The sequence below is a fragment of the Eubalaena glacialis genome, chromosome 2 (genome assembly GCF_028564815.1).
Source record: "Eubalaena glacialis isolate mEubGla1 chromosome 2, mEubGla1.1.hap2.+ XY, whole genome shotgun sequence".
NCBI lineage: Eukaryota > Metazoa > Chordata > Mammalia > Artiodactyla > Balaenidae > Eubalaena > Eubalaena glacialis.
Genome location: NC_083717.1, coordinates 44,832,940 through 44,856,127, shown reverse-complemented (window position 1 = coordinate 44,856,127; position 23,188 = coordinate 44,832,940). Strand labels below are relative to the sequence as shown.

General features: G+C 48.3%; 1 protein-coding gene across 1 annotated transcript in view; it reads left to right on the top strand.

Moving 5' to 3' along the window:
* Nucleotides 1–3,068: 3,068 nt before the first annotated feature.
* Nucleotides 3,069–23,188, top strand: part of RGMA (repulsive guidance molecule BMP co-receptor a) — a 44,245-nt gene continuing 24,125 nt past the window's right edge. Inside the window, exons 1-2 of the mRNA XM_061181796.1 lie at nt 3,069–3,123; nt 21,520–21,635. Of these exons, the coding sequence (XP_061037779.1) occupies nt 3,110–3,123; nt 21,520–21,635 (130 nt within the window). The 5' untranslated portion in view covers nt 3,069–3,109. The remainder of the gene's footprint in view (nt 3,124–21,519; nt 21,636–23,188) is intronic.

Sequence of the window (23,188 nt, the reverse complement as noted above, 5' to 3'; positions counted from 1 at the left end):
GCTTCTCCTTTAAGCTGCACTTTTACTTTTGAACCTGAATTTACCCAGAAAAACATAATGGGGTGATACCAAATCCAAAGGGACAGCTCCTGGTGCCAGCCCTCAGTGGAGAGTCATGCCAATCACTTCACGTTGTTTTGCCAGCTGGGAAGAAATCCTTAATCAATTTCACCAGGAATCCACTTTCTGAGGGTGCCCTCTCGCCAGCAGGTGCCATCTCTCGTTGGAAACAGACAGCACATTGCTCCACACCCCAGTAGCACAGGCGCTCCCTGCACTGGGGTGGCACCTCCTCCCACCAGCTGGAGCCCCATCAGCCTCACTGACACAGCACCCTTCCTGGAAGACTAAAGCTCTCCGCGGAAACCAAAGGCTTCCGCAAGGGGCTTGGAGGGGCATCTGGGACTGTACCTACCCCTTCCAAACAAGAGAAAAGAAAAGAGTGGCCGAGAAATGGTGGACACCCTAGCACTCCTGTTTTCCTCTTTAAATGTGAAGCCAGATTTTAACCTCTCCCTTGGCAATTCTGCATGGGACAGGAGAGAGACTAAGAGATATTAGTCTTATGCTGCATTAGACATTCATTCCCCCCCCCACCCCTTATTTCATAATGGCCTTAATCTTTTTTTTTAACTCTTGAACCCAGGTTAGCCCACTTCTTGTGCAACTTTTTAAGGAATTCAAACCCTTTGCAGTAAAGAAAGGCAAGCATTCCCTGGAGCTTGATATTAGGAATGTTTCTAGATTGCTGGTTCAGAGCATGTACATTTGTTAATTTGCAACCTAAACACACCCCACGGCCTCATTTAACTCTGAGTGCTCGTGTGTGCATTGCAACTGCCTATGCCTGGTTCCAACTTAATCAAGCACTTAATGAGTAACATTAATATTCGTTGTCTTCTCCATGGGAGCTGATGCTCATCAAGGTAAATAGCTGCTGGCTGTCTCCACAGCCTGTGGTTAAGCTAAGAATCGTCTATCCTCATCTAGACAGTGGACTGTTTGTCCCCCCCAAGATGGAAAAACCCTGCTGGGTACTTTCCAAAGGTTTCATTTTAAAATGTTTCCACTTACAGATCTTTTAAAAATGCCAAGGGATTTGGAAGAGCAGTAAGAAATCTACTATCTGGGTGATAGTCATTCAGAGATTCTTGTAGGGTGCCTATTACATGCCAGGCACTAAAATAAGTGCTAGGGATGTAATGATGACCCCAGGCAGTCCTGGTTACTGCCCTCAAGGCACATAGAGTCTGATGGGAGAGGCCCAACTAGGTAAGGGTCATGCTAACCAGTGCATAACTGCAAAGTGAGATCAGTGTTAGGAAGGAAAGCATGCAGTGCTGGGAGAGCCATTCCCTAAGGAGGAGAGGTTAGAGCTGAGTTGAAAGATGGATAAAGGAAGAAATCTGTTGTTCACCAACTATTAGGGCTGGATCTCTCTCCCTCTCCCTCTCTCTCTCTCTCTCCACCCCCAACATCCAGTACAACTCCTCTATTTATAGATGAGGAAACTGAGGCCCAACAGAGCTAAAACTCTTGCCCAAGGTCAGAGCTAATTATAGAAACCAACGATCCCAATACCCAATCTCTTCCTGCTAAATCACCTGGATTTTATTTATATCCCAGCTATAGATTACCTCAATGCCAATAAAACACAGAATATTGAGTTAAAACCACACCCCTCAAGACCACAAGCATAAATAACGATCGTGTTTTAATGTAGATGATACCTTTTTATTTTGCAAATCCAGAGAGTTCTCATCGTATCAAAATCCAAGACAGCTTGATTTCTGTAAGAACGCGAAGGCCATAACCCTGCTTGAAATGCACTAGCAAATTTCTCTAACCGTGCAATGCTAATTTAGGCGTGAGCTGTGTGTTCAGGCTGACTTCACGCCCCGGCTAGAGTTTCAGATTTGCACAGGGCGATTGGGTGGCTCTTTGCTGTTTCACTGCAAGGATCTTTCCCTGGACTCCGGAAGCCTCTGGGGAATTTACCGCGGCCGAAGTGGCCGTGTTCTCGCCAGTGTGTGCATGCGCTGCATGGTGAAACATTCTTTTGAAAAGCCCGTGAAAATCCACTCGCAATCCGTGCGTGTGCATGTAAAATCGCAGAGCAAGTACCGGAAAGACCCGCAGCGGAGCACACCCTGACCCGAGGTTACTTCTAGGGAGCCGCAGTCATGGAGAGGGGATGTGATATGGTCTTCTTTTTACTCTAGATATGCCTGAGCTTTGTAAAATTGTACACAAGAACGTATTCGCGTATTACACATTTAATACATTTGTGTTAATTTTTTAAAAGAAGATTCTTAAACAAACATCTCAGTACAACAAAGGTGCATCGCTGCAGAGAGCAGCAGCGTTTCTCGTGGATGTGACTGTCTATTCCAGAAACCTCAGAGTAACACCCCGCGCCCGCCCACCCTTGGACCATCATGGAAATGATGGAAACGTACTCTCCAGGACATCCCAGCGGGAGATTAGGAAAGTTGGAGGCGCCTCGCGGGTCGCCGCACTTGGCGCCCGCGCCCCCCTAACCCGGGCTTTTAGGGAAGTCTCGACTTTGCAGCGTGCGTACCCCACCGCCGCACCCCTCTACTGGTGCTGATGCGTGAAGGTGCGGCCGCGGCGGGCGGGGCAATCCGAGCCCGCACCCCCACCTCCTATCCCGCCCCCTCCCCGCCTGCCCCGCCCGCCTCGCCCCCAGCCTGCGCCCCGGGCGGCCGGCCCGCCCCTTCCCCTCCGCGCGCAAACGAACCTCTCGACGCCGCGCTCCGCGGCTGCCGGCTGGGGCCGGGCGAGGGAGGGGGCTAGCCCGAACAGCCCGACTCTGCAGTTGTCTCCCGAGCGCGGGCTGCGCCGCCCGAGCCGCTAGGCTGGGGAAGCACTAGCCATTCGCTCACGGGCCGGCTCCTCCAGGCGCTCGCAGGCATGCAGCCCGGGAGCAGGCGGCGCGCCCCGGGCCGCTGCTGAGCCGGCCCGGGCGGCGGGGACCATCGCCTGCCGAACCCCTCCCACCTTGCCCCGGGGCCGACGAGCGGCGCCCCGGCACCCCCTCTTCGCCCGCAGCCCCGCCAGCGCCACCCCCCGCGGGCTGCAGGGGCTCATGCAGCCGCCAAGGTAAGCGCGGGCCGGGAGCGGGACGGACCCGGCTTTTGACAAGAGACGCCGCCGCCACTTGCTCGGGGCACGACACCGCTGTGGTCCTCCCCAACCCTGCGTCTCATCTTGCTCCCATCTTGCCCAGATTTGGAGCTTTGCTGCGCCTCGATCCCTTTAGCTCTTGGCAGCAGTAAAGTTTTTGTGGTTTGGTATTTGCTCTTTTTTCCTAAAATGCTCTCCCCGGGCAGCCGGCAGCGCGCGTGGTTGGGCAGACTCGGCGAACGTCTGTACCACTGTGCGCGTGCTGGGAGCTCCCTTTCTCCCGCGCGGCCGTTGCAATCGGCCCGCGGAGCCTGGGACTGAGCGGGCCACCCGGCTGTCCAGCCGTGAACCCCCATTGGCACGAGTCGCCCGGCCCCCTCCTCCTGCTCGGCGCCCGGCTGCCTAGCCAGCTGCAGAGCTGCGGCTGGAGCGCCTGCCCCGGGGGGCGTCGACGCGGCGCACCGTCTGAGCTCGGGTCCGAGCGGTCCTTTGCCTGGGAGGGCAGGTGCGCAGGAAGGTGAGAGACTTGGGATGAGTGTTTAAGAGATAGGATCCCCGAGTGGCCCTGACGTTCCTAAGTGGGCAGGTGGGCCCGGCGGGCGGGGCACAGCGACGGCTGCGCGCGTGGCTCGAGCCGTGGCTCATCCCAGGGAACGAGTGAGGCAGGGGAACAGGTGTATTTAGGGGGAGGGCCGATGTGGGGGGACTCTCGGATGCAATTCTTGATTGCACTCTCTTAATGTAATTGCATAAGATTTGCTCGGAGGTAGAGTCAGTTCCCCCAAATTGCTTTTTTTAATGGGAGCCTGCGAGCTGCTATTATGTGGTGTGGTTTCGGAAGGCGTTGGATTGTATTTATTTTATAAATCGGATGTCTTGCTATCGGATTAGGGGAAATCGCGCCATCTAGCGGAAATGGTACTCTGCGCGTTTCTTTTAGGCCGAGAAGTTGGGCGTTCTCAAAGTAGGAGATTCCGGCGCGAGGCGTGGAGGCAGGAACCAGCAGGCGGGTCCTGGGATGAGTATTTCTAGGTGTATTTACAGTCCGGCTGAGCGGGAGCTCAGCGACGCCCCCAGCTCCGCACGCCGAGCTCAAGGGCCAGAATTGCAGGTCGTACTGAGTGGCAGGCTGTCACCTCGAGGAGATCGTCACCTTCTCCTTCTGGCTTGAGGGTCCTCTAGCAAGAACATAACGTAAAATGTTGCCTGCCTGTAAGTCTGTGCCTGTTCTCTGGGCATCTATCCCAGAAATCGGAAAAACCTAGGCACGGACCGTGGTCTTCTCCGGTGTATCACAGATGAGTGATTTTTCAGGCGAACCTTGAGCCATAACCCCTAGAAAAGAGATTGGCTGTGCTCTAAAGGGCAGCTGAAGGAGAGAATTGGGAAAGAGTCTGTTGCAGATCTGTACAGGAAAGGTATAATATACCAAAATGGCATTTTTTTACGCCAAGAAGAGGCTTCCTGCTGTTCCACTACCACAGTGAGTGACAAGCAGGCCTCCTTTATGAGAGGGACATGATCTCCAGTTAGCAACTGGGGCAGACTTTGCTGGACAGCAAGCGGAGCGGACAAAGACTGTGGGTGGGGCTCCCAGTCCTTGGTGCCTGGTTTTTGCTGCCACCTTCCAGGCCAGATGATGTTAGCACTGAGCTGGACCCTCCCTGTTCTGAAGTGTAGTCTGCTTCCTTGTACAGCAGTGTGGTGTTCTCCTTGTGGGGAGGACCCTTGCCCCCTTAAGATCCTCTGAGCTGTGGTGGTGGTGAGGGAGGTCCCAGCCTCCTTTTTTTCAATAGCCCTGCTCCCATCATTTCCCTCCCAGGTGACAGGTGCTTGTGCTCTGAATAGACATATGGAGTGGTGGGTGGCTTATCTGCTTACTCCCCACGCTATCTCAAACTGCCTCGCCGTTTGCAGGGGTTTATTTAATAACTAGATTTATGACAAAGAGGGTCTTGCAGTAACCTGGCATCTTATTCAAAGAGGGCTTCTCTGACCTTTGCTAAGAAACCTCTGTCTGCTTTCTTTCCTTACAAGCCTCTCCAAGGCGTGACTCGCTCCCTCCCCAGTGGGTGTAATAATACAGAATGGAGGATGAAAAGGTCCTGGTTAATATGACCCTTGACTTGTCTCTTCAACCGCCCTGTGGGAGCCCAATACAGGAATTCTTAGATGAGGAGACGCAAAATAAAATGAATAGGTACTGAGCATTCCTAACACTGGGACAGGGAGTTTTTCAAGTCACTCTCACTGTGATGCTCGCTGCTTCTAGGAAACAGACAGGAAGAGGTGCTGGCATTTCCACTTCTCAGAAGAGGAAACTGATGCCCAGAGAGGTGAAGAGGAATAGCCAAGGTTCTGTGAGTTTAAAGTGCTTTTTTCCCTACAGCCTTGCTACCAAATGAATTAAACTCAAGCACTTGGCTTTACCAAGTATGGTCCCCAAATAGGGCATGCCTTAGGAGATATGTTCACCTATCTCTCCAGAAGCCTGCCATCCAGAAAAAGAGACAGGATATACCCAAATGAAACTGATCATAAAGTTCAGGCTTATTGGAATCTGTTATTTCTGTGAAATAAGAAGGCACTCCTGGGCTTCCCTGGTGGCGCAGTGGTTGAGAATCTGCCTGCCAATGCAGGGGACACGGGTTCGAGCCCTGGTCTGGGAAGATCCCACGTGCCGCGGAGCAGCTAGGCCCGTGAGCCGCAGCTACTGAGCCTGCGCGTCTGGAGCTTGTGCTCCGCAACAAGAGAGGCCGCGATAGTGAGAGGCCCGCGCACCGCAATGAAGAGTGGCCCCCGCTTGCCGCAACTAGAGAAAGCCCTTGCACAGAAACGAAGACCCAACACAGCCAAAAATAAATAAATAATAAAAATAAAGGAATTCCTTTAAAAAAAAAAAAGACGGCACTCCTACTTAAAGATCACTGTTCTAGAACTTGACTTATAACCTCCCAAGTGTAAGTTCAAACCACGTTTACGTGTCTGCAGTGTTCCTGTGGCTCTCTGGAGAATGGCTTTGCTTTTCAAACAACATTCATTGTTTATTCATTCAACAAACATAACATAGACTTAACTCGAAGGAAACCCTGGCTTTCTCACCTGTGGTATCCAGCCCCATTCAGATGACAGGCTTCTCTTTTTCTTATTTTGACTGAACGACACCACAATTTCAGCGTCCCTTCCCTTAGCAACAGAGCTCTGAAGAGCAATGAACAGGGCAATGGAAAAAATGAAGAACTGTCTCGCCCAAGTGTGCAGACAAGGTCAGGCAGAAGTCAGTTTCCTTGGTGACAAAGGAACATCTTTTAAAACGATGTCAGTTTCTTAGCCAGGTCTGACCTATGAGTAGAAAATGCTGTATCACACTAGAGCCTCTGGGTCAGGAGGCAAGAATACCCACTGAGGTGTGAAACTTCATAATCTATGGGCAAGAGGAAGAAGAAATTTTGAGATTTGGGCAGAAATTGGAAAAAATGCTAAATGCAAGTATCTTTTATAGCCCCATTTGAAAGATTTAAAGTCACTGCTACTTGACAAACATAAATGTGCATTGTGTACCTTACAAAATTATTATATCCAGATTACTACTGTAAAAAATTAAAGTGTAGCAGGCACTGTTTTTGTGGAAAATAATGACAAAATTGCCGGTTGAGTTTACTTCTCATTTTTCAACTGTTTGTTTAAAGCAACATTCCAAGATGGAGAACTTTCAGGAATCAGGACCCTGGGTTTGCCAGAGTCTGAAAATCTGGCAGAAACTTGAAAACAAAAGATTCTGTCAACAATCTGGTAAAACAAGACCAATTCTTACAGATTCTGTGTCCTCCACAGGGCATAACAGAGATGAGTGGATATGAGTACCAGTGCCCTAGAGCTTGTTGATTGATATCTCACTAGGGTATCATTTAGTAGTTACCATCCGATGTGGTTTCCACTTCTGTTTTATTTTTTTGTCTTTGGAGACGCTCAGAGCTCAAGGTCTCTGCAGCAGCTTGCCCTGGCTGACAACAACAATCTGTCCTGGTTCCTGATGTTACCCACTCTACATCTGCCCTTGTGAACAGAGATATTCTCTCTCAGTCCTCAGCAAGAGGCTCGGTACCATTACTTATTCTTGTTTTTATTGAAGTGTAGTTGATATACAACATTATATAAGGTACAGGTGTACAATATAGTGATTCACAATTTTTAAAGGTTTTACTTCATTTATAGTTACTATAAAATATTGGCTATATTCCCCATGTTGCACAGTATATCCTTGTAGCTTATTTTATACATAATAGTTGACATGTCTTAATCCCCTATGCCTGTATTGCCCCTCCCCACTTCCCTCTCCCCTCTGGTAACCACTAGTTTGTTCTCTATATCTGGGAGTCTGCTTCTTTTGTGTTATATTCACTAGTTTGTTGTGTTTTTTAGATTCCACATATAGGTGATAACATACAGTATTTGTTCTTTGCTGTCTGACTTATTTCACTTAGCATAATGCCCTCCAAGTCCATCCATGTTGCTGCAAATGGCAAAATTCCATTCTTTTTATGACTGAGTAGTATTCCAACGTGTATATATATCACATCTATGGTTGCTTCCATATCTTGGCAGTTGTAAATTGTAAATAATGCTGCTATGAACATGGGGATGCATGTATCTTTTAGAATCAGTGTTTTTGTTTTTTTTCAAGTATATGCCCAGGAGTGGAATTGCTGGGTCATATGGTAGTTGTATTTTTAGTTTTTTGAGAAATCGCCCATTACTTCTTCTTAGCACACTTATTCTTCTTGAAGGTGGATGCAAACAATTTTTCATCCTCTTTAGGAGTTTTCTCCTTGATGACTTCTTTAAACGAGACCAGGTGGAAGGAAACATAGGAACATACAAAGACTGACCCACAGTGGCTTCCTAAACATCCGTCATGGTATAAGCCTTGTCGGTCACAACGCGGACACTCCACCTGAGAATTCACTCTCCTGACAGACTTTTTAATACATTTCCCAGTTGATCTGGACCACAGTGTGTATTTTCCTCCAGGTTTGCTATTTAAAATCCATGATATCTAGTTGTTCAAGGTGCTTTCACAGTTTTATCCTCTTCATCAAAGTCCAATCCACTTGTGAGACTACCAGACCTTCCTGGTCCCCCCTTGCAGGGATGCATTTACCTGGCTGTCAAAGAGGCTAGCTCAGGAAACACCTGCTGGGCCAACGCAGTGACTTGGAAATTTGCTGCCAGTGTGCATTTTCAGCCCCAGAATAGAATAGAATAAAATAGAATAGATGACTCTTACAAGGACAAGTCCCTTGGACTGCTGAGGGTGCAGCTAAGCTACCCCATGGTACTGCTGCCTCTGCACCCATTTTGTTTGGCCAAGTGGCCTGTGGGGACCTTGAATTGACACCAGCTCCCTCATGCAAGTGCATGCGCTAGATAGCAGCCAGCCCTCGCGATCCACAGTCTCCCCTCCTCCCCAGGGCCTGCCCCTTGTGCACCCCTCAGCTAAGACCCCCATCAGGCTCACCGAAAGCCCACTCTTTTGGTTTGAATTGACCTATCTGGCCTTAGCTCAGGAACCCCAAAGCACTCTACCCACAGACCCTAATCAAGACATGTGCCCCGGGTCCTGTTTTCTGTTTGCACTGGGCCTTGACTTCCCCATGTGGCCCCTAGAAGTGCACCAGGTACTTCCTCCAGGACCTGTGAGTAATGAACTTCCCTATTTCAGTCTCTCTCGTGGTCTGTAGTTGAACCCCGGCTCCCCATCCAGCACCTTGTGCTCCACTTGCCAAGCGTGCATGTGACAGATTCATAACAGAAGAGCACGTGGAAATGCATATTTCATTCACAGAATCATAAAAACTACCAGCTTTCTTCAAAACAATTGGTACCTTGAAATGGATAAGAATTAATTGGAAAGAATAAGAATTAATGTTTGTTTGGAAGTTTTGGTATATAACTTTCATTTACATTTAATTTAACATCCTTTATGGAAAGAGGTAGAATATAAATAATAAATAGATTTTTAATACAATTGCGCTTTCTCAGATGGGCTTCCATTTATGCAAGCAAAAAGAAATGTAGAGCTTATGGGTGTTGCCTGGTGGTCTTGTGGTTAGGATTCGGGGCTTTCACTGCCATGGTCTGGGTTCAGTCCCTGGTCGGGGAACTGAGATCCCGCAAGCTGTGTGGTATGGCCAAAATAAAAAATAGAGAGAGAGAGAGCTTTGAGTGCAGGCTCACCTGTAGACGTGACAAGGTTCATGAGGGCTTCCCCTCACAGGTCCAGACCTGCTAATAACCCCTCACTCTTAAGGTTGGTAGGTCATTCTGCCCCAGAACGAGGGATTCGTGGGAGTTTAATTTGTGTTGTTTTACATCAGTCAGTGCAGCTAAAATAGTTTGAAATTCAAATTTCAGAATACTGATTTCAAAGTGCTTCCCTTACTCGCCTGAGGCATACTTGGTTTTGTATCCTTGGGTATCTCAAGATCATATGGTAAGGAAAAGCTAGATGCCACCCTCTTCAGTGCTGTGAGGGTTTTACATTGCTTTTATTTTTCTCTGCTAAGAGCATTTTGAGAAAGGAGATCCCTAAACTCCAAGCATCTGATTTCTTCATGAGCAAATGGATGCTACTGGCAGAGTCTACTGACTTCAGGGGTTCATTGCTAGGGAGCATACACCTCCCCATATACACACACCTGGGCCAAGAGTCAATGAGGGCAAAGCAAACCCAAGCCAAAACGGCACCCAAACCAAGATGGTACCCAAGTCCTCCCTTTCTGGGTCAATGACCAATCTCTAGGGGTGGAAGCCCATCTGGCTTTGAATTTAAGACATGCTCTGAATAGCTTGAGGTCTGAACGGACTGCAATGAATTGATACTGTAGATAGATTTACCTAAACATCTTGTTGTGTAATATTTACCTGTCACTCAGAGGCTATTAAGTCAGGTAAGCACTCTATGAAACCTTGACCTAAAGATACCATTTAACATCCAAAAGAAAGAAGAAGAATTCTATAAGTATTTCAACTTCATAAGTTTTTAGGGGGGTAGGGGAGATGGTTCAGGAAAATTTTTCTTTCCTTAAAACATTTTAATATTTTTGTTTGTTTATGGAAAACAGTGTATCTCTAAACATGCTCACATCTCTAATGAATGACCCATCATTATACATATGGAGCATAACAGGAAAAAGTAAACCCTGGTGAAGATGAGAAGTAGCTGTGATTTGGTGGGAAATACATTGGACTTGGCATCATAAGGCCTGGTTTTGAGCCTCTCCCTGCCGTTTATATTCTTGGTGACCTTGGACAAGTCACATAATCTCCCTGAGTCTCAGTCTCCTCATTTTGAAATGGAGACAGCTGTACCCATCCCATAGTTGAGACCACCCTACAGTTACGTGGGAGACTTTGTCTTATAGTGGTTGATCAACAAAACTTGAGAATAACTGATCATGCACTTAGAACCCATCCAGAAGTCAAGGTTATCTAAAAGTCCTTGGGCACTAATTTGAAAAGATACGTGCACCCCAGTATTCATAGCAGCACTACTGAAAATTGCCAAGATGTGGAAGCAACCTAAGTGTCCATCAACAGATGAATGCATAGAGAAGACATGTCATATTTATATAGATAGATAGATAGATAGATAGATATACACACACACACACTCACATATACATACACACAATGGAATATTAGTCAGCCATAAACAAAGAATGGAATTTTGTCATTTGCAGCAACATGGATGGACTTGGAGGGCATTGTGCTAAGTGAAATAAGTCAGACAGAGAAAGACAAATACTGTATGATATCACTTATATGTGGAATTTTTAAAAATACAATGAATTAGTGAATATAACAAAATAAAAAGAAGCAGACTCACAGGTATAGAGAAAAAAACCTGTGGTTACCAGTGGGGAGGGGGTGGCAATACAGAGCTGGTGGAGTGGGAGATACAAACTATTGGGTGTAAGATAGGCTACAAGGATGTATTGTACAACATGGGGCATATAGCCAATATTTTGTAATAATTGTAAATGGAGTGTAACCTTTAAAAATTGTATTAATAATTTTTTAATTTTTTTAAATTTAAAAAATAAAATAAAAGTCCTTGGGGAACTCTACAGATTTCCCCACAGTCCCCATACATACAAAGGCTCTAGCAGAATCAGGTACATAGTACTTTGTTACAATCAAAACAATGGTTCTTATCCATGATATAAAACTAACATTGGCTACTACTTATCAACACTTATTCTATGCCAGGCATCTGCTCTAAGTTTTCCATTATTGTGTTAACTCATTTAATCCTCACAATAATCCTCTGAGGGAGCCAGAGTATATCCCCATTTTTCAGATGAGATAACTGAGGTTTAGACAGTCTGGTCAGACTGCATGTTCTTGGCCAGCATGCCATATTGCCTCTGTAATGTAAAAGTGAAGACATTCCCTCAGCCTCCAACAAATCGAAAAAAAGAATACCATGGTGGTAGAGGAAAATGTCACATAAGCAACACATTTGTTCTTTCTCGATTGGCACCCTTCCCCACTGCCCATCAGCCAGGGATCTTCTTTATTTCAGCTTTGCATTAGCCATTCTAAACAATTTTGAATTTGATGAATAACTTGGTTCTCTGTTCCTATTGCTAAATGTCTGTGGTATTTGTGCTCGGCACCGACTTGTTCATTAATCCAAATACTGCGGCCTTCTGCTGGTTGGGAGAGAGACGCAGACTCGCTGATCAATTCAAATAGTTGCCATTTGGTGGATAAATGGGTCCAAGCTGGTTCTTCTCCCAAGAACTTACTGGAATGGGGAGAAGTAGACACTGGGTGGTCTGTCCTCCCTTACAGGAACCTGGTGCATCTCGGTATGGGTACCTGGAAGTTGCTTTAAAACAAGAGGTTACTAAACGCTTACAAGGTGTGGTTTCAGGTATACAGTAGTAATGCTGGGTATGACTGCTGAAGAATTTCATGCTGACACTAAAACATACAAGTGTCACTTTTCAAATAACATTTCCTACTTGCTCAGCAACATTTCGCTTGGGAGAACCCAGAAATGTTCCAGATGAGGCCCCAGGATGGCTGCTCAGAGTCAGGTATGGGCAAGGCCAGTTAGTTACAAAGCCAACACTAGTTCACTGAATTCCTAGAGATACCAGACCGTGAAGCTGGGAGACCGCCTCCCTGGGGGGCGGTGGGATGTGGTGGGCAGCCAGGCCACGATTCTGCAGATTGAGAAGCTGCGGGTCCAGAGGTAGGAAAGGACAGGGACCACACAGCTAGAGGTAGAACTGCTCCAAATCCCAGGTCTCTCTCTTTCCCCACATCCACTGCAGTGTCTAAAAACTCTCAATCTCAACACCGACAATGAAGCAATTCACAAATACTATCACTTTCGTACTGGGCTTTGTAGGCAGAAGAATTTGCAACTGTAGACCAGCTAGTAGGTGTGCACTGGAGTCTCAGACAAGAGCTCAAGAGGAAAGTGAGGAAGACTTTCATAAATAAACTCCAGCTATGTACTGGCTTATAATCACAGTTAGCAAGAAAGGGGAGAGGTATCAAAAGAATAAATGAGGCTGCTCCAGGAGCTTACTGAGAATCTCAGAGGTCAAGAAGGAGAGGTGCGAAAGACGGAAGGAGGGGCTTAAAATATGGAAATGTGACCTCAGAAACTGTTAGCGTGTCATCAGGAGGGCTCCAACCCAGCCTGGGCTGAGGCTGGGGGACCTCAAAGGGAGTCCTTCCTTCTGTTCTGAGTAAGAGGATGAGTACAGAGATGGACGAGCGTCAGTGGAGGCAGAGAGAAGACCAAACATCTCCATGCCTGGGAAGGAGTTAGTGAGCTCATCAGAGGTGGTGTGACAGCTGGGAGTCACCCAGACCTGCCCAAACCCCACTCTGCCACCAAGCCAGCTGGGTGACCTCAGGCAGGTTACTTGCCTTCTGCAGTGTAAGTTGGGGTAAATGTGGGTTGTCTGACTTCTGGATGAGAGAAGAGAGAAGACGTGTTTTTGAATGGGAATTGAAGTCCAGGAAGAGAAGAGGATGTAGTTTTTAAAGGCATTTCGCATTCCTCACATGGACTATTTTATTTTATTTATTTATTTTTATTTATTCTTTTTTAAGTGAAGTATAGCTGATGTATGATATTGTATGCTACAGGTGTACAATATAGGGGTTCATAATTTTTACAAGTTATACTCCATTTATAGTTATTACAAAATATTGGCTATATCCCCCACGTTGTACAGTATATCCTTGTAGTTTATTTTATACTTAATAGTTTGCACTTCTTAATCCCCTACCCCTATATTTCCTCTCCCCCCTTCCCTCTCCTCACTGGTGACCCCTAGTTCTCTGTATCTTTGAGTCTGCTTCTTTTTTCACATGGACTGTTTTATATTTAAGTCTATGTCTCCATACATACATCCCCTTTGGCTGGGGAACTCAGTTCTTCTTGGACTCCTCAGCTCCTGACATAATGGAGGGACTCATAGGGCTATTTCACTGAGAGCCAGAATAAAAAAGGAAATACCCCCTGGGGAGGAAGCAGTTGAGGGCTTGCTAATACTTTTTGGTAAAATGATAGCTAGATAGATAGATAAATATGTTGATTGATTGATTGATTTTTATGTGTGCTTATGTGCATATAGAAATATCTAGAAAGATGTACATGAAACTGTTGATAGTTATGGCCTCCAGGGATAGTGACCTGATTTCATTTAACAGGAAATTGATTTTTGAACATGTGTGTATATTACTGTTTCAATTTCTTGAAATAAATTTGATGTTAGATTGAAGGGAACAGAAAGTCCAGAAAATTTGTTCTCCTAGCATTTTCTTTTTTTAAAAAATCCCTTTTATATCTTTCCAGCACCATGAATATGCCCATGCCTACCTAGCAGGGGTGTGCTTCTGGAAGGTTCTGAGGTGGACACTCCATGCTGATGTCCCATGCCAACCTGGTCCTCCAAAGTGGACTCCTGAGCAGGGATGCTACCCCACGGGGCAGTCTGATGTGGTTTGTCCACAAGGTGGAATTTTGACAGATGTGTTCCAGACAGTATGAGGCCAATGGTGACGCAGTTGTCACCAGATCTGGTACTAATGAAGTCTTGCTTTGCAGTCAGTGGTCCAGTTCGTTAAAGAAGCTACTGACAAAGACCTCCCATTCTAAAAGATTCTTCAGCCTGGTAAAGTCCCGAGTTAATTTGCGGCAACAGGGATGGGGAATAAATGTGAGGCTCCTGAGACACCACACAATCACCCCTCTCAGAGTCCTCAGAACTAGAATTATTTGTCTCCACATCTGCCTGCCCCCGTGGGCTTCCCGGGGTGGGGGGCGAACTGTCTGCTGCTCATCTGAAAACCCCTAAAACCCACTCAGAGCCTAATACTCAGTGAATGCTTGTTGAATGAATGAAACAGAAAAACAAATAAATTAAAAGAATCTGCCTTGCGTGTGCGAGTGGGGAGGGGGTGGGGAGGTCGGCGGGGGGGGGGGGGGCGGGGTGGGCGGATCTTAGTAACCTGATCACAGACATTAAAAGACATGTCCAAGAGCAAATAAAATCTGCTAATGTGTTTTAAATCCATTGAGAGAGTTCAAAGAGAAAGTGACATATTTCTTCAGTTTCTGAAGAGAGCTGTTGGAATGTCAGGGAAATGTGTGTTTCAAAAAACCATTAAAATATTGGAATAAAATCTGTATGTTCTAATTACTAAGAATAAGCGCCCCTCAGGGTGAGGGACAGAGCTCATAAGCCAAGGAAGTAATGTGCACACACAGAGAAAGTAAACCTGCAGCAAACAAACAAACAAACAAACAAAACCAAGATAAGCCAAAGAGGGAACACATTGGAAGGCTTTCCGAAATCAACAGTAAAGAGGTTCCTTGATGCCAGAGTAAGGACAGTGAGACCCAAAAATGCTTTGGAAGAAGAGAAGCAGGGAGATTCCTAAATTGTCATGGAAACAAATAGGTCAAGGACAGCCTGTGGCCCTCTACTCCAGGAACATCTGGAGAGAAGGGAGCAATGGCAATTAAAAATGGCAGTCATATCCCGGTGGCCAAAATATGCAACTTTCCTTCCACACCTGGCCTGCACCCAAGGGCGTACATGCTGGGCCCCCTGCCCACAAAGGAAGCCCACCTATCCAGGAAGGGTCACTTTTAATAACCACTTTGGTGGAATAGATACTAAAAAAGTGGTATCAGCAAGCATTTTGTAAAGTCCTAATTAACTGGCCAAAGCACAACACGCTTTCTGAAAAGAGAACATGAAACTGGACCAATCTATTAGCATTCCTTGAGGAGGTAGAAACAGGTCTGGAGAAACCCAGGGCTGAATTATGTTTAAACGTTCAAAATTCCTTCTGACAAAGTTCCACCCCAAAGGTCATTTCCAATAGTAAATTCCTCCAGAATATAAGGGGAAATCTCCATGGATCGGAATTGTCCTTAGAGACAGGAAACAAAAAGAGGATAAACAGGTACTTTTCTAGATGAAGAATTATAAACAGTGGGGATCCCCAAGGATCACTGGTGCTCCCAGACTTTGTTTAAATGTCCATAGATCATCTGGAGGAATGACTGGTTCCAGGCCTTCAGATGAAATGGTTCCAGGCTATCCATAGAGATGGCAAACAAATGGTGATTAACTGCAGGACCAGTTTATGAGTTTGCAAGAAGATGCATATTAAGCTTTTGCAGGGGCAAGCCTCAGTTAATACATTTAGGAAAACAATCCAAATTACAAAAAAAAACGGACTGTGTCCAGTCTGTTTATAGCCCCCAAGGGATCTTGGGGGTCTTTGCAAAATGTTTGTTTGCCAAAGACTGTGCAGGACCAAGCGTTCAGAAATGGTATTGGAAACTAAGCCAAAAATAGTCTTCTCCCTGGGCTCTACCCAAACCTGGCAGTTTTATGATCTTCTTCTAGAGAAAAATATCTCAAAACCGTAGAAAGGTGAGTAATCACCCAGGCAGAAGGCTTTCCTGAGAAGCTGGGCTGCTTTGTTCTTTAAGGACATCAGTGTGGAAAGATGAAGCCAGAAAGGTGATATGATCAAAGTCTATAAAACCTTAAAGGTTATGCAGAGATTGAGCAGCTCTGGTTCATCAAATCTGAGGTGGACAGACCCAGTGTAGCCCTTGAAGTTTGAAAGAGGATTTTGAGGGAAAAATTACAAAGAAGGATTGGGTCCCACTCTGAGTTGTAAAGTGAAGCAACTGAGTTTCTCAAAATGTGGTATAGGGCAAAATTTTTTCAAAGGTGGGGAGTGGAGGGGATGGGAGTAGGCTCAAGAAATTTTGTCAGTAAATGGATGATGGATTAAGGGCCATCAACAACACATCCCTGCACTTCTGAGGATGGCTAAAATACTTCATGGGACCAGTGTTGGACCTTAGCTTCTTCCTGATTGGTCAAGAATCTGTGCATAGACGTGAGAGGAACCAAAATCAAACCAGTTTCAGCAAAACAAGGACTTTGTTGGCTTCCATAGCTGGAGCAGGTCCTCGTGTAGCTCCGAGGAGCTAAGAAGGCGCTTCAGGGAGAATCATGTGCTGAAGAGTGGCATGAGGATGGTTAGCCCTGAAAATCGCCATCAGTCCCTGAAAAGCTCACCAGACACAATGCAGTTTTAGTATAAACAGTATGCCAACTCTGCAAACACAGCTTCAACCCGCAACACTCATCAATACTCACCTTGCCGTCAAATTACTATCCCCAGACCCATCCTGTGGAGGAATCAGAGATCAGAACTGGAAGCTCCCTCATGGCAACAGTCTCAGGACAGAGTCTGATTGGTCAGCTTGGGTCATGTGCCAGTCACTGCTTTAATGAAACCAATCATTAGGTTCTCTGTCTTGCCTGGACTTTAAGTCCAAGAGGATAAACTGATTGACTCATCCTGGGTCTTATGTGCACCCACGGTTGATGGAGGGTGATGGAACTTAGAACCTACAAGTCCCTACACATTAGTCACCCAGGAGGGCTGGCTAAAAATGCTGATACCCAAGGCTCTACCTCCCGAGATTCAGATTCAGCTGCTCCGAGTGGGGCCTGGGCATTTGTATTATTGTTAAATCCCCCATGATGGTCTCCCAAAAGAATAAACCCCTCTCCTTTGTGAGGCTTTGGGTGGGGCTCCCAAGTGCTAAAAATGCACACCCTAGCAGAGCATGTGCTGGCCTTTCACAGGCTTTCCCAGGCTCCTGCTTTCTCCTTCTGCAGCCTCACCTCTTTCTCCTATAGCCATCCTCAAGCTTTTCCAGCTCCTCAGGCAAGCCACACCTTGGTACATGGTTTCTTCAGTGTTCCTTCTACCTGGAAGCCCTGCCCTCCTCCTCTTCCCTTGCCCACCACCTTCCCCTGGCACATTCCCAACTGAGAAAACTTCCCTTCCCATGCTGTACCCCAGGCTGGGCTGGAGGCCACTGGCGCCCATGTTCTGTGCCTCCCCGTCAGCGTCTGTGTTATGCCTTATTGAAAGTGATTGTTAAGTTATCTGTCTTGACTTTAAGCCCAGTGTGGACTTGCACCATTGGAATGAAAGGCACATACAGCACGTCAGGGGTGGGGTTCGGTGTGCTTGGCTCTGCGGTTTATTAGCTGGTAATTGGGTGAGTACTTAAGCTCACTCAGCCTCAGGTTCCTCATCTGCAAAATGGGGATAGTAATAGAACCTACCTTAGCTTAAAGTGTCTAGAAATGTAAAGCACTTAGCCAGCACCTGACATAATGTAAGAGCCCATTGAAACATGAGCCATTATTACTATCATTCTTACTGAAAATGAATCCTTGAAGACACCTCGCAAGATACACCACCCTTTTGGTAAAGCCCTCCCCAGGTAGTTAGTTGTTCACTCCTCACCTCTGTTTTACCCCTCACCTTCCTCTAATTTCTGTTTCTACTAGCAGTTCAAAGATAGGAGTCGTCTTATTGATTTCTTTATACCCCAGGGGCTAGCATGTACTAGTCCTAAATATGGATTTATTGACTGATGACTCAGGCCCTGGATTTGAGAACACCCTGTTCATACCCAGAGGCAGGGGAAGCCAGACTCCTTCCCCACCCCTGCCCCTGGGAGGGCTTCAACCTTATGTAGACCTCGCCTTTCAGAAGCTCCCTGCCCCTTCATAACACAACCCCACCCCCCGAAAATGGAGAGGGAGAGATGAGGGGGGCGAGGGTTCAGTGGTGGGGCCTCCACAGCCAAGACTGGCGGAAAGGGAACAAGAGCATGAAAAGGTCTCTGCCCCTCCGCTCAGGCTGCACCCAGGGGAAAACGCATAAGTGGTGAGACTCTATAATGAGAGCTGTCAGTCTGAAGTCAACTACACTTTGAGTTAAGGGAGTTTCTATGGCAAATAGAGTGCTGAGTTCCAAAACCCAACATTTCAAGAATTTCTCATTTTTGCAAAGATTTGGGGACTTGTCAATAAGCTGGTTGGTTTGGCCTGTATAGACAGATTCCTCAAGGTCAACACAACCTCATATTGCTCTATTTGTGGCTGGATTTCTCTTCATAGTCTAAACTGGAAAAGCCAAATCTCTACTTTGGTGATGTCCAAATTCAGCCTCACACATTTCTCCTCTGAGAAGGAAGCCCTTTTCGTCCCTTTCCCAAATGATTTGCTTATGCCGTAGGAATTGGATCTCCTCCCAAAATGACAGCCAGTCCCCTGGCCGCAAGGCTGGGGAGCTCCCATGGCCCAGTGCCCCTCCCAGATTGTGGAGGCACACCTCGTTTTATTGTGCTTCGTAGATATTGCTTTTTTTTTTTTTTTTTTTTTATTGAAGGTCTGTGGCAACCCTGTATCCAGTAAGTTTATCCATGCCATTTTCCCAACGGCATTGGCTCACTTTGTGTCTTTGTCACATTTGGGTAATTCTCTCAATATTTCAAACTTTTTCTTTATTGTTCTGTCTGTTATGTGATCAGTGATCTTTGATGTTACTCTTGCAAAATGATTCCGACTCGCTGAAGGCTCAGATGATGGTTAGCATTTTTTAGCAATAAAGTATTTTTAAATTAAGGTATGTATACTTTTTTTTAGACATAATGTTATTGCACACTTAGCAGACTACAGTATAGTGTAAACATAACTTTGATATGCACTGGGAAGCAAAAAATATTTGTGGGACTTGCTTATTGCATTAGTTGCTTTATTGCAGTAGCCTGGAACGGAACCCTCAATATCTCCAAGGGATGCTTGTATTCAGTTGCAGTCTTGGGGTGACAGTATTATCAGCCTGCCCCTTACAGACGAAGAAACTGAGGTGTAGAGGCTGCAGCCAAAGGTCCACACTCTTGGGCAAGGACAGTGCCGGGAGGGCCTGCTTCCAGGCCTTCTGAAGCCTGCACGGCCTCTCTGCTGGATCCTAAGCCACATTCTACAACCCAGAGATGCTGCAGCTGTGGTGGTGGTGAATTTACAGTCGGGGCTGCTGGGAATGCTAATGGATCCTTTCTCTCTCATTAGCGAGAAGCTTTAGAACTAACTTGTGTAAAGGCAGGATCTAGCAAAGGGTGTTAATTGGTGGACCTCAAAGGTGCCTGTGTGCAGTCTGGCTCTGTGCCTGCCTCAGTGTGCCAGGGCTGTCCTGTGATTCTAGAGAATAAATTGTGGATCTGGCTCCCGGATGGGCCAAGCCTGAGAGGAATGCGAATCGCGACCTGGATTTTGAGGTGGTGGCCTTTCACTGGACAAACCTGTAGCATTTTGCCAACGGGGGCTTAAAATGATTCCCGGTTTGGGGGAATGATAATTAGACAGAGCCTGTTGGACTGAGACCCACATTTTTGAGGGAAATACGGTGGCACCCCTAACTGTAAAGCCAGCAGTAGCCATCACGGCATTTTGCCCTAAGGAAACAACAGCTTGTTTTTGCCCCATGGTACGGTGCTTGAGGCATTAGTCCCCTTTCATACTTGTTTTGTAGAAGCCAGATTCAGAAGCATTACTGCTTTGGGTTCCATCTACAGACCTAGGGTCCTCTTCCCCTAGCCCAAACCTTTCTCCTTCAGAGCCTCACTCCCCTCCCAGCAGGCAGAATCCTAAATGCAGATGCAGCCCTTCAGCCTCTGTGGCCTTCAGCAAGTGAGGACTGCCATAGTGCTTAAGAGAAACATCTAAATTGGATAAAACCTCAGAATTTTTTCCAAAGAACCAGATGAGTAGGCTTGGAAGTGAGGTGAGAGGGGCCAAAGGAGCAATTGGTTTGACTAAAAACACTTGCTCTGGCGTATTTGTGTTCCATCCAAAAGATGCTTCTCAGGGGAAGTGGCCAGTCTTAAATATCCCAACAGCGGCAGGAGAGCTGCGGTGCCTAGGGAATCTTGGGGAGGAGACATTTTGCTCCTGGAAAAATAAGTGACCAAGTTAAAGGAAGTCACCACCCTGATGCTCTCCCAAGAGCGGCCTTGGTGGCCTTGCCCTGGCAGCGCCGAGCGTCCAGGCTCTGCGCACCGCGGGGCCCGCTGCATCCGCACCTCCTGGGGTGGCAGCTGTCCTGCCGCCTCCGTCAGGCTCGCAGGCCCCCGACTCCGGAGCGCGGCCAGTACGAGTCCTGGGGCAGCAGCGAGGTGCCTGGAGGGGATGCTGGAGGTGGCCGAGCCCAGGCGGGGTTGGTGGCCCGGGGCCAAGGGAGGGGGGGGGAGGTAGGGAGGGAGCCTCGAGGTGCTTTAGTGGCTGACATCCATTGGGCCATCCCGCCCAACCTCGGACAACTTGGAAGCGGATTTTTCAGCCTCCTGCACTGGGGACACATCTGAGTGAGAGCAGTGAGTCGGGGTGTCGGTGGAGTCTTCGGGACAGCAGTCTAGTTGTAAAGGGTTCCTAGGGTTTTTCTCCAAGCTCAGTTTCTACTTGGGTTGGATACGTATAGGGAAGATGGGGGGAGGGGCGCGGCCGTCCTTGCATGCTGCCGGCCTTGGCTGTCCCGGGGGATTTGGGCCTTTTCTGCGTGGAAAGCCGCGGGGTTCGGGGAGCCGGGGCGCGCCCACCGTCCTCCAGCCCTGGGTTCCCCAGGTCCCCGCGGCCAGCGCCGCAGCCCGGCCGCCTCGGTCCCCGCCCAGCTCTTCTCCCCCAACCCCCAGCGGGCCGCGCTGAAACCCGACCGCGAGGGGGCGGAACGCGAGGCGGCTGGGGCAGCGGGGCCGCGCCGACATTGGAGGCGAACTGGGTGATGGATGGCGAGGGAGGGGCGCGCGGGGAGGGGGGGCGCGCCGGGCGCCCGCGGTCGAGGTGGACCGAGCCTCCCGGCTCGCTGCTCCCGCCGGCGGAGCGAGGCTGCCCTTTCTCCGCAGCGTGATTTATTTTCTTCTTTTCTTCTGAACTCTTCTTCCAGGGAGAGGCTAGTGCTAACAGGCCGAGCTGGATGGATGGGTATGGGGAGAGGGGCAGGACCTTCAGCCCTGGGATTCTGGCCGACCTTCGCCTTCCTTCTCTGCAGCTTCCCCGCAGGTAAGGCACTGCCCCCGGCCCGGGGACAGCCGGCCGGGCACGCGGGGCCCGCTCCCCGGGTCTCCTCGCAGCGCCGGGCCACAGGTCAGCGAGTCGGAGCTCAAGTTCGCCGGCCCCCCGCCTCCCATTTCCACGCGTCTTTGTTTCTCCCGCGTCCCGCCGAAGGCGCGATGGATGCGCCCGTGGGGACCTGGGGGACCCCTCCCAGGCTATAATGAAAAAGAGCCAGGCGGGGAGGTCGCAGGCGCCGGGGACGTCTCCCAACTTCCGAGAAAAAGGGGGTACCGGGACGCGCCTCTTAGGGGCCCCCGAGAGGGGGGAGAAAGGGCGGCACGGACTCGGAGCAGGGGGCACTTTCTCCAGCTCCTTGCCCAGCAGTTTGCAAACCTGCCGGGTGCCCAGGGGTGGAGCCGGGGGCGCCCCTGAGGTCCCAGGCCTGACCCGGACCGCCCCCTCCCGCGGGACCCCGTTCCGCCTCCCCGCGCTCGCCCACGCGGGGAAGCCCACGGACTTCGAAGGGCCCTAATTCCTGTTTGATAACATTCCGCGTCGCCCCCTGTTTGTTTTTATTGTGTCAGAAAGGGAGAGAATTTCAGAATTAAAGCTGAAAAAGGCCATCTGTTTCCAATGAATCCCCCATAGTTTTTCACAATGTTTTTGGCAGATCGCTGCTTTCAAATTCCTCCGAGCCCGGACCTCTTGTTTTTGTTGGGGGAAGGGAGACCAACTCCACAGAGAAGCATTTGTTCCTTCCCAAACGCTCCAGTTTCTTTACTTTTTTTTTTTTCTTTTCCCCTTTCGGAGGGGGAGGGGGAAGGCACGAAACTTAAATCCTGGGTCTGTTTTCTTTATAATGTTTCAAGAAAGTTTATTCCATTTTTGCCATATGCTACTCACAGCCTGGAAATGCCAGGTAAACCCTTCGTACCCATTTTCCCCTTGTTAAAAATACAAATAAACCCAGCGTCATGGGTCAAATGGTCCCCGATGCAAGGCGGGATTTCCCGGCTGTTTCCATTGTGCTGCGCGATGCCGAGGTGTCTTTTTGCAAAAATGAGAGCCTGTTTCGCTCCGCAGGCGGAACGGATCCGCAGCCGCAGCGCTCTACCGAGCTCTGCAAGAAAGGACTTGAGTTAGACCGGGATTGGGTTGTTTTGTTTTGCTCCTCAGCCAACTGGGTTTCAGGAACTGGCAGAACTGGGCAGTCCGGACTCGGCCTGGCTGTAAGTTGGGGCTCCCGGTGGGAGGACATGCAGGCAGTGGTAAGGGAGGAGGAATCCTTTTACTTTCCCGCCCCAGCCCTGCTCCGGGGCCCCTCAAAACCCACCCGGCCCCGCGCGCCCCAAGGGCGTCCCCGGAGCGTCGCAACCTGCTCACAGCCCTGGATTCCACTGGGGAGGCCCCGGCTGAAGACAAGATGGGGGGGTGTCAATGCCTTAAAGAGCCCTTAGACCCCGTGCACCCTCGCCGCAGAATATTACAACCTCCATAGAGGGTCAAGCAGCAGGGAGTCCTACTTTCCCTCCCCCCTTTTTTTTTTTAAGGCAGTTTCC